This window comes from Chenopodium quinoa, unplaced genomic scaffold (genome assembly GCF_001683475.1).
Source record: "Chenopodium quinoa cultivar QQ74 unplaced genomic scaffold, ASM168347v1, whole genome shotgun sequence".
NCBI lineage: Eukaryota > Viridiplantae > Streptophyta > Magnoliopsida > Caryophyllales > Amaranthaceae > Chenopodium > Chenopodium quinoa.
The window spans coordinates 842639-854613 of NW_018743021.1; the positions used below are offsets into that span (position 1 = coordinate 842639).

General features: G+C 34.4%; 1 protein-coding gene across 1 annotated transcript; it reads left to right on the forward strand.

The window, feature by feature from the left end:
• The first annotated feature begins 326 nt into the window (after positions 1-326).
• LOC110729986 (uncharacterized acetyltransferase At3g50280-like) lies at positions 327-3086 on the forward strand. Its single transcript, XM_021909772.1, has 2 exons — positions 327-511; positions 1457-3086. The coding sequence occupies exon 2, from the start codon at positions 1601-1603 to the stop codon at positions 2303-2305; it is 705 nt and encodes a 234-aa protein (XP_021765464.1). The 5' UTR covers positions 327-511; positions 1457-1600; the 3' UTR covers positions 2306-3086.
• Positions 3087-11975: the final 8889 nt, after the last annotated feature.

Sequence of the window (11975 nt, forward strand, 5' to 3'; positions counted from 1 at the left end):
ATTCTACCTGACTGTTTTACTCAACGTATGAATCATATTATATGGTCAAATTAGAGTGATAAATAGTTCAAAATTCGAATTGTTGCAATATTATTAGAACGGAATAAGTAATCTATATCAAGTTCTCAACCATTCATGTGTAGTCAAACCATTCATATATTTCATTAGCATAAACTAATGGTAGTTGTGATGCAAATTCATTATAATGACTATTGTAGCCGCCACTCAAAGGTGATTGATTAGTCGTACTTAGTTACTTTTCCCTTTGCTTGTATTACCAATTAACATAAACCAATACTCCACTAGAGTTTCCTATTTATAGGCCTTCATTATTAGTTAATTAACGAAACGGAAATAAATCATCAAATTTTCCAGTACTTACCCAAACTTCATTAAACCTCTCATTTTTCATCTTGTTTGTTGCTGTTTAGAAGCTTGTGTTTTTAGTATTAATTGGTGTAAGAGGTCTTCACCGCGAAAAGCTTGTGTGTGCGTCTAAGCTTCAAATAAGGTTTGTTTTTCATTCTTATTAGAAGTTTTGTTATGATCAATTTGCTTGAAGTTTACTACGTATATTTTTAAGGCCACCACTTTGTTTTTTTACAACCTATTTAAAATTTTATTGGGTTTTTCTATATAGCAACTCTCTTAATTTCACACGCTATTCTCTAATATATATCACTTTCCACACCGTAACTTTAAATAAACTTTTGCTTCCATGCGGTAACTTTGCCGTTATCCCACCGTTAATAAATTCCGTTAATGGGCCTACTCTTCATTTATTAATATTTTTTATCGATTTGCGCGTTAGAAAATGTTCAGTTAAAGGTTTTGGGGACTATCTTGGTCCTAAAGATTCCAAATCGAGCTCAAATTTGGCAAAAAAATAACGTTAATGCCTCTTTTCTCTTATTGAGAATTGTCTAGATTTGCGTGTTCACATTTATGCAAAACAAGACATTTTCGTGATTTTTTTTTGCCAAATATGAGCTCAATTTCGACCATTAAGAACCAAAATAGCCCCCAAAACTTTTAACGGAATATTTTTAACGCACAAATCGATAAAAATATTAATAAATGGAGAGTGGGCCCCACTAACAGAGTTTATTAACGACGAGATAATGACAAGGTTAAAGTATGGAAGCAACAAACATTTAAAAAAATAGGTTGTACAATAACATATTATACATCCGGTTCAAATTAGTTACCTTAAAATGATCAAAAGTTACTCTATAATGAATGAAAGTTACTCAATATATAAGTTATCATGATATGATTAAAGTTATTTAAGCTTTATGGACAAAAGTTACCCTAAATTCAACAAAGTTACCCAACAAAAGTTAGTTCGACGTATAGTTTATTACTGTACATCGGATATGTATATAATTTTTTTTTGAAGCTTCCAAGGTTAGTTTTCTTTCTTATTTATAAGCTTACCCTTCATTTTCTTATTCAGTGCCTACGTTATATGGTAAAATCGCTCCAAAATTGCATCAGTTCAAGGATAATTGAAAGGAATTACTCATCTTAGAAGCGCGACAGCAGCTACATACATATATATACCTAAGGCCTACTATTCGATCATTCGTGTTCTAAAGAAATGAGAGAGCCAGATTTTCCCTTGATTAAGTGTATTTCTGAAAATTTCATTAAGCCAAAGCACGAAGTAGAGGAATCAAAACAACCCTATCACTTAACTCCTCATGATCTCTTGGTGCTTACTGCCCACCACATACAATTCGGTCTCTTATTCACCAGACCATCACATATAAAAAACCAAGTTTTTTCAATCCACTTGTTCCTTGAAAGTCTAAAAGAATCTTTTTCTCGTACCCTTGTTCATTTCTACCCATTAGCAGGTCAGTTTGTGACCAAGGTAGATGAAGATAAGCATGAAAGCGTAGTGTACGTAGATTGTAACAAGGGTCCTGGGGCTAGATTCATTCATGCCACTTTAGATATCACCATTTCCGATGTTCTCTCACCAAAGGATGTTCCTTTGGTAGTTCAATCATTGTTTGACCTCAATGAGGAGTATGTCAATTATGATGGCAGTTCCAAACCTTTGTTGTCTATTCAAGTCACTGAGCTCCTAGATGGTATTTTTATCGCTTGTTCAGTAAACCATTGTATTACAGATGGAACTTCATACTGGCACTTTTGGAACGTATGGTCTAAGATACATCAAGGAAATGGTAAGGATACAATATGCGAGTTAGATCTACCTGTCTACACCCGTTGGTCTCCTGATGGACGTGCTCCTGGTCCGTTTCCAATTCCCTACACTCACCCTGATAAATTATAGTAGTGACGAGGCTGAGCACAACTTTGTTAACGGATGGTTGAAGTCTCCACAGTTTATCTATAACGAGGATTTCCTTAACCGTAGCAATGTATCAATATTAAATTCACCTCAATTTGACATGTATGGCAATGAATTCGGGTTAGGGAGAGCCATAGCCTTTCGTTCCGGGTATGGAAATAGCAAGGATACTGGGTTGGTGTTTGCTTGCCAGGGAAGTGAAGGAGGAGGAAGTGTGGATCTAGAGATATGTTTGACACCTGATTCGATGGATGCTCTCGAATCAGACAAGGAATTCATGGCCTTTGTCTCACAGCCATAGTAAGGACTTCTTAAGTCTAAAAATATAGCAAGTTATTGAAAGCCAAAATAAAACCATAGTATTCTACTGGTTCCTATCTCTCTAGGAAAACAAGTTACATTAGAATAAACATAGCTTATATAGTCTTATATAGCCATGATACATATTGTCAAAATGGTTATCGCTTATTTTAGATTTTTGTCTACGAGTTTTTACCTTTCACTTTAAAGGATTTTTCTTGTTTTAGGCCTTAGGAGTTTATTTTAATTATTAGAATATATTTGTTAGTTTAATTCGGTTAGTAAAAGATAGTAGAAGATGATTATATTTGCAAAATATTATCTTTAGAAGTTAGGATAAGTTTCATAATTAGATTAGATTTTGTTCTACACGATTTTAAGCTAATTATTTTGCCGTTGTGCTAAACATTGATTGTTGAACCGAGCCTTCAAGTATCGGCTCTCAACCGAGCCTTCAAGTATCGTCTCTCAACCAAGCCTTAGGAGTTCTATCATTATGTCACAAAATTTTTTTAACTTGTTTTTCCTCAAGAAAAACGAATACAACAAATATACAGCATATTTAAATCCAAGAAACATTTATAGATTGTTTCTTTTATTCAAGAAACTCTAAACAACTGAATATATATGCGAGGGAAAAAGTGCAAACTCGTACAAAATCTTGGCAGAAATCGGGCCTAAAAAGTACAGATTTGTAGGTCAGATTGTTTGGCTTCGTTCTCCTTTGTTATTAACTCTCTTTAGGTGATTTGTTTTTTCAAATTGGATAACATTTTGTCTAGTTTTCACTTACAAAATTTCTGATGCTTATCTTGATTGGGAGCAACGCATGTACATGGTGTTTGACAATAAGAAGGTTAGTGATTCACAACGCTTTGATTATGCTATTCTTATAAAACTTGTGAGATAAAATATGCAACATAAAAGAGAACGAGATAGGAAAGCAAGATTGATATTTGGAGTGAATTAAAATTAAAGATGCGTAAACGTTTTGTCCCACGTCCATACAAGCAAGATTGATATTAAGGAGTTTTAGTTCTCCTTTGTACTTTCTTTCTTTTCCTCTTTTTTCTTTTGTTTTTTAAATCGCATTTTATGTGCAAAGAAGAATGATAACAATAAATGATTTCACAGTCTACAACTTAATCAGAAACGATACATCACTGAAAAATTAAATGACAATTTTGGTCTTCATCTTCCATAATATACTCGCTGTGGTTAAACGAATGATGTAGAGAAAGGAGAAACTTTAGTCAAATGAAATAAAAATGACTAACTAAAATCCTAGTCAATACCAACGTGGAGTGGAATAACAACAAAAGTAGAAGCTGAAATTTGGAGTGGGAGAGATGCTGTCTTACTTGTCTTCTGTTGGCCTTTATGGTATAATTAGTCAATTGGGGACACTCTGTAAGCCCAAGAAAGTAGAATAAGGGGCAATGGCCCTGGTAACATGACTTTTGTACTACCTACATACGCCTTCTGTTTATGAAAATTCGATTCATTTATTATTTATGTGGTTAAAATAAAATAATTTTGTCTACATTTTATGATTTATACAATCAAATTAAATTAAGAAGTTTGTTTTTATTAGATTTCTCTTATGATAAAATTTTGAAATATAAACTCTTTAAATTTTTTTACTTATATATAACTGAACTTATTAATGGTTAAAGATATTCATTGGAGACCATACAAATGCAAAGTGAGTTGAATTTTCAGAAATGGGGGGAATACTAAATTTGTCATAATTCCTTTTACCTAATCTACTACGTATAAAAAATCACATGCTTTTTTTTAAAACTCTATTAGATTAATCATAGTATATATTATTTACTACCTTCGTTTTTTTTAGTTGACACGTATTCCTTTTTAGGAAGTTTTTTTTAGTTGACATGTTTCCTTTTGGGGTAAATTTTTAACATTGCATTTACAGCTACCCCACTTGCTTTTTCATTCTTTCTCACTCTTAGAGCAATCAATTTGGATAAGCGGGTCGGCTTTGGGTCGGGTAAGATAGGGTTGGGTCAACTCGGGTACGGTCGAGTCAATTCAGATTAATTCCATAAATTATGCGGGTCGGGTTTGGGCTTGCTCATGCTTGAGTCGGGTCATGTCGGGTCATACTTCTTATCGGGTTTGGGCCGGATTTAGGTTGGATTAATAACAGGTCGGGTGAACAATAGGTCGGGTTTAATTCGGGTTTTCACGGGCTAAACACAGGTTAGGGTAATTCTCGGGTTTGAGTCAAGTTCGGTTCAAGTCAATAATTTGCGAGTTAGAATCAGGTCAAGTCATTCTCGAATTTGAGTCGGGTTCAGATCAAGTCAATAGTTTGTGGGTTATAATAAGGTCGGGTCATTTTAAAGTCGGGTCATTCTCGGGTTCAAGTCAATAATTTGCGGGTCATAATCAAATTGGGTCATTTTCAAGCCGGGTCGATTCAAGTCAATAATTTGCGGGTTATAATCAGATTGGGTCATTTCCAAGTCGGGTCAATCTCGGATTCAAGTCGGGTTATGTTCAAGTCAATAATTTGCAGGTTACAATCAGGTCATATTCGGGTTCAACTAATTATAAATAGATAATTATCATTTTTATCAAGCTAATTATTTCCTTTGACTAATATATATATATACATACATATATATATATATATATATACTATGGAACTATAATCTATAATTTAGGAAGATAATTATCTCCTTTGACCATACAATAAATATATACTATATTTAACTCTTAAATTTGAGGATGATGCTCCTTTCTTTTGCTGGCCTGGATCGACTTGGTCTTCCAAGACAAAATGCTCTGATCAACAATAATAAGATAGTCTAAGGGCCTATTCTCATTGACTGAAATCAATTGAACTGAACTGAAATGAAATGAAATGAATATTTTATAAGAAAAAGGAAATTAGGAGCTGATCGAACTGAACTGAGCTGAACTGAATGGAACTGAACTGAACTGAACTGAAATGAATTTCAACATAAGAGAACAGGCCCTAAATTGCATTTAAGGTGGTTTGAAATTGGGTCAGGAACAATTTGGGTTGAATTTAGGTCGGGTCAATAACAAGTCGTGTTAATTTCGAGTCGGGTTAGTAACAGATCGGGTTGAATTTTCGGTTCGGATAAGTAATAGGTCTGGTAAAATTCGGTCGGGTCAATAACAAGTCGGGTTGAATTTGGGTCAGGTAAATAACAAGTCGGGTTGATTTCGGGTCGGGTTTGTAACAAGTTGGGTAAAATTCGGTATTGGTTAGGAACAGATCGGGTTAAATTCAGGTCAGGTTAATAACAAGTCGAGTTAAATTCGGGTTTTGACGGGTTAAAACGAGTTAGGGTCAAATTCCTTACAAGTCGAGATCGGTGCAAGTTAATTAAATTGGCCGTTGTAAAACGATAAATTGGTGCAAGTTGTAAACCGGTAAATTGGTCGTTTAATAGCAAATTGGATGGTTCCACACACCCAATTGGACACCCCTGCGTTATTAAGGACCATGGTAAAAATTTCGCCTATTTTTATTTCCGGGCAAGAAAAAGTAAAAAAAATTCCAAAATTGAAGGCTAATATCCACGCTTTTTGAGAAATTTGAAGGTTTCGGGGCCCAGTGTCGAAAAGTCTTGAAATTCTATGGGATACATCTCGGGGTCATATAATGCCGTTTGGAACCATATAAGGTCATTATTTATTGTCATAAATGTTCGTGGTAGGCTTGAATTAATGAAATCGGTTCAAGTTGTAAACCGTTAAATTGGTCGTTTAAAGGTAAATTGGATGGTTCCACCCACCCAATTGGACTCCTAGAGAGTAATAGGGACCATGGTAAACATTTCGGCAATTTTTATTTTCGGGCGAAAAAAAGTCAAAAAATTACAAAATTAAAGGCTAATATCCACGTTTTTTGAAAAATTTTGGAGGTTACAGGACCTAGTGTAGAAAAGTCTTGATATTTTAGGGGATATATCTCGGGATCATATTATGCCGTTTGGAACCATATATGATCATTATATGTTGTCATAAATGTTCGTAGTATGCTTGAGTTAATGAAATTTGTGCAAGTTGTAAACCGGTAAATTGGCCGTTTAAATTAAAATTAGATGGTTCCACCAACCCAATTGGACTCCCGGAGGGTATTAGGGACCATGGTAAACATTTCGGAGATTTTTATTTCCGGGCAAAAAAAGTCAACAAATTCCAAAATTGATGACTAATATCCACGCTTTTTGATAACTTTTGGAGGTTTAGGGGCCCGGTGTCGAAAAGTCTTGAAATTATAGGGGATACATCTAGGGGTTATATAATTCCAGTTGGAACAATATATGATTATTATTATTTGTCCTAAATGTTCGTGGTAAGCTTGAGTAAATGAAATCGGTGCAAGTTGTAAACCGGTAAATTGGCCGTTAAATAGCAAATTGGATGGTTCCACACACCCAATGGTACTCCTGAACGATATTAGGGATCATGGGAAATATTTCAGCAATTTTTATTTCCGGGCTAAAAAAGTCGAAAATTTTAAAATTGAAGGCTAATATTCACGTTTTTTGAGAAATTTTCAAAGATTCAGGACCCGGTGTCGAAAAGTCTTAAAAGTCTAGGGAAGACATCTCGGGGTCATATAATACCGTTTGGAACCATTTATGATCATTATATGTTGTTATAAATGTTCATGGTAGGCTTGAATTAATGAAATCGGTGCAAGTTGTAATTTGGTAAATTGGTCGTTTGGAGGCAAATTAGATGGTTCTAGCCACCCAATTGGACTCCCGGAGGGTATTAGGGACCATGGTAAACATTACGGCAATTTTTATTTTCAGGCGAAAAAAGTCAAAAAAATTCCAAAATTGAAGGCTAATATCCACGTTTTTTGAAAATTTTATTGATTTCGGGACCCAGTGCAGAAAAGACTTGATATTTTAGGGGATACATCTCGGGGTCATATAATGCCGTTTGGAACCATATATGATCATTATATGTTGTCATGATGTTCGTAATATGCTTGAGTTGATGAAATCCGTGCAAGTTATAAATCGGTAAATTGGTCTTTTAAAGGAAAATTGGATGATTCCACCAACCCAATTGGACTCCTAGAGGGTATTAGGGAACTTGGTAAACATTTTTCGCAATTTATATTTTCAAACAAAAAAAAGTAAAAAAAAAAAATCCAAAATTGAAGTCTAATATACACGCTATTTGAGAAATTTTGGAGGTTTCGGGGCCCGGTGTCGAAAATTCTTCTAATTTTATAGAATACATATTGGATTCATATAATGTCGTTTGGAACCATATATGATGATTATTTGTTTTTAATGTTCATGGTAGGCTTGAGTTAATGAAATCGGTGCAAGTTGTAAACCGCATAATTGGTCATTTAAAGGCAAATTGGATGGTTCCACCTACCTAATTGGACTCCCGGAGGATATTAGGGACCATGGTAAACATTTCGGCAATTTATATTTTCAGGCAAAAAAAAGTAAAAAAAAATCCAAAATTGAAGTCTAATATCCACGTTATTTAAGAAATTTAGGTTGTTTCGTGGCCCGGCGTCAAAAAATCTTGAAATTTTAGAAAATACATCTCAGGGTCATATAATGTCGTTTGGAACCATATATGATCATTATTTGTTGTCATAAATGTTCGTGGTAGGCTTGATTTAATGAAATCAGTGCAAGCTGTAAACTGGTAAATTGGTCGTTTAAAGGCAAATTGGATAGTTCTACCCACCCAATTGGACTTCCGAAGGGTATAAGGGACCATGGTAAACATTTCGAAAATTTTTATTTCCGTGGGAAAAAAAGTAAAAAAATTTCAAAATTGAAGTGTAATATCCACGCTTTTTGAGAAAATTTGGAGGTTTCAGGGACCGTTGACGAAAAGCCTTGAGATTTTAGGGGATATATCTCGAAGTCATATAATCCCGTTTGGAACCATATATAATCATTATACGTTGTCATAAATGTTCGTGGTAGGCTTGAATTAATTAAATCGGTGGAAGTTGTAAATCGGTAAATTGACCGTTTAAAGGCAAATTGGTTGGTTCCACCTACCCAATTTGACTGTCAGATGGTATTAGGGACCATGGTTAGCATTTCGTTATTTTTATTTCCGGGCGAAAAAAATTTGAAAAATTTAAAAATTGAAGTCTAATATCCACGCTTTTTGAGAAATTTTGGAGTATTCGGGGCCCGATGTCTAAAAGTCTTTAGGGAAAACATCTCGTGGTCATATAATGTTGTTTGTACCCATATATGATCATTATTTGTTGTCATAAATGTTCGTGGTAGGCTTGAGTTAATGAAATCGGTGTAAGTTGTAAACCGGTAAATTAGTCGTTTAGAGGCAAATTGGATGGTTCAATCCACCTAATTGGACTTCCGAAGGGTATTAGAGACAATGTTAAACATTTCGAAAATTTTTCTTTCTGTTCGGAATAAAAAGTCAAAAAATTCCAAAATTGAAGGCTATCACCTAATTGGACTTCCGAAGGGTATTAGAGACAATGTTAAACATTTCGAAAATTTTTCTTTCTGTTCGGAATAAAAAGTCAAAAAATTCCAAAATTGAAGGCTATCTACGTTTCGGGGCCTGGTGTCGAAAAGATATAAGATTTTATGGGATATATCTCAGGGTCCTATAATGCTGTTTGGATCCATAAATGATCATTATATGTTGTCATAAATGTTCATGGTAGGCTTAAGTTAATGAAATCGGTGCAAATTGTAAACCGGTAAATTGGCCGTTTAAAGGCAAATTGGATGATTCCACCCACGCAATTGGATTCACGGAGGGTATTAGGGACCAGGGTAAACATTTCAACAATTTCTATTTCCGGGCGAAAAAATAAAAAAATTCCAAAATTGAAAGGCTAATATTCACGCATTTTGAGAAATTTTTGAAGTTCTGGGGCCCGGTGTCGAAAAGGGTTGAGATTTTAAGGGATATATCTCGGGGTCATATAATGCTGTTTGGAACCATATATGATCATTATATGTTGTCATAAATGTTCGTGGTAGGCTTGAATTAATGAAATCGGTGCAAGTTGTAAATTGGTAAATTGGCCGTTTAAAGGTAAATTGGATGGTTCCACCCACCCAATTAAACTTCCAGAGGGTATAAGGGACCATGGTAAATATTTTTGCAATTTTTATTTCCGGGCAAAAAAAAAGTTAAAAAATTCCAAAATTGAAGGTTAATATCCACACTTTTTGAGAAATTTTGGAGGTTTCGGGGCTTGGTGGCGAAAAGTCTTGAAATTCTAGTGGATATATCTCGGGGTCATATAAATGTCGTTTTGAACCATATATGATTATTATTTGTTGTCATAAATGTTCGTGGTAGTCTTGAATTAATGAAATCGGTCCAAGTTGAATTGTAAACCGTTAAATTGTCCGTCTAAAGGCAAATAGGATAGTTCCACCCACCCAATTGTACTCCTTGAGGATATTAGGGACCATGTTAAAAATTTCGGCAATTTTAATTTCCGGGCGAATAAAAGTAAAAAAATTCCAATATTGAAGGCTAATAAATATCCACGTTTTTTAAGCAATTTTGGAGGTTTCGGGGCCCGGTGTCGAAAAGTCGTTAGATTATAGGTGATACATCTCGGGGTCATATAATTCCGTTTGGAACCATATTTGATCATTATATGTTGTCATAAATGTTTGTGGTAGACTAAAGTTAATGAAATCGGCGTAAGTTGTAAATCAGTAAATTGTCCGTTTAAAGACAAATTGGATGGTTCCACCCACCCAATTGGACTCGTGGAGGGTATTAGAGATCATGGTAAATATTTTGGCAATTTTTTTTTCGGGCGAAAAAAAGTAAAAAAAAATCATTAATTGAAGGCTATATCCATGTTTTTTGAGAATTTTTTGAGTCTTTAGGGCCCGGTGTCGAAAAGTATTGAAATTCTAGGGAATACATCTCGGGATCATATAATGTCGTTTGAAACCATATATGATCATTATTTGTTGTTATTAATGTTCGTGGTAGGCTTGAATTAATGAAATCGGTGTAAGTTGTAAACCGGTAAATTGGTCGTTTAAAGGCAAATTGGATGGTTCCACCCACCGAATTAGACTCTCAAAGGGAATTAGGGACCATTGTAAACATTTCGGCAATTTTTATATCCAGGCCAAAAAAAGGTCAAAAAATTCTAAAATTGAAGGCTAATATCCATGCTTTTTGAGAAATTTCGAATGTTTCGGGGCCTGGTGTCGAAAAGCATTGAGATTTTAGGGGATACATATCGGGGTCATATAATGTCGTTTGGAACCATATCTGATCATTATATGTTGTCATAAATGTTCGTGGTATGCATGAGTTAATGATATCGGTACAAGTTGTAAACCGGTAAATTGATCGTTTAAAGGCAAATTGGATAGTTCCACCCAGACAATTGGACTCACGGGGGGTATTAGGGACAATGGTAAAAATTTCGGCAATTTTTATTTTCGGGTGAAAAAAAGTCAAAAAATTCCAAATTGAAGGCTAATATCCACGCTTTTTTTTGAAATTTTGGAGGTTTTGGGTCACACTCTCTCATCATCTTAATATATGTGCCTAAGTCACACGTCAACTAAATAGAAACAGAGGAAGTATAATATTAACTTTAAATAATGTCTAATCGCGCATAAGTATGTGCAAGTAATGCACTTATTTAGATATGGAAATTCATGTGACGAAAACTTGAAAAGGCCCAACTCGCCACAAGCGCAAATGATTGGAAAAGAAAAAAAAAAAAGGACCATGAATTATCAAATCTCAACTTCACGTTTTTATTTATCCACTATTTGCGAGCTAGATACTAGCAAGCAGAAGGGAGAATAATGAAATCCCTACCTCCAAATACCCTATGATGTCAGGTTTGTTAACGTGTTTTACAAATCAGAAACCACAAATCACCCTATATTGGGTTCCCTCCTTTCCTTGCTGGTTCGTGGATTCTACTCATTTGTCTCATTAACCTCTACGAAATAAACAAATCAATAACTGTGCACCAGAACAAAGACAATGATTATTAATCCCAAATCACATATAAAACGATTCTTTATTTGTGTCGGTAATGATATAGTAAAATAAGCAAGAAGCATGCATAATAATAATAATAATAATAATAATAATAATAATAATAATAATAATAATAATTGATTATGAGCTTAATGAGTGATAATATCTTAGAATTATTTTTTTCGGATGTACTACAATTTACAAATAACCCACAAGGGCGGTGATCATTATACATGAAGAGCCACGTGGCATTTTTAGTTTTTTTACATGTCGTCCAGCTTCACAAGTACTCGTACTCCATATCTTATAAAGTGAAGTGAGACGCAAAAGACAAATA

Excerpts from the sequence above, each read along its gene's own strand:
- LOC110729986 (XM_021909772.1), top strand. The coding sequence starts at position 1,601 with ATGAGAGAGCCAGATTTTCCCTTGATTAAGTGTATTTCTGAAAATTTC.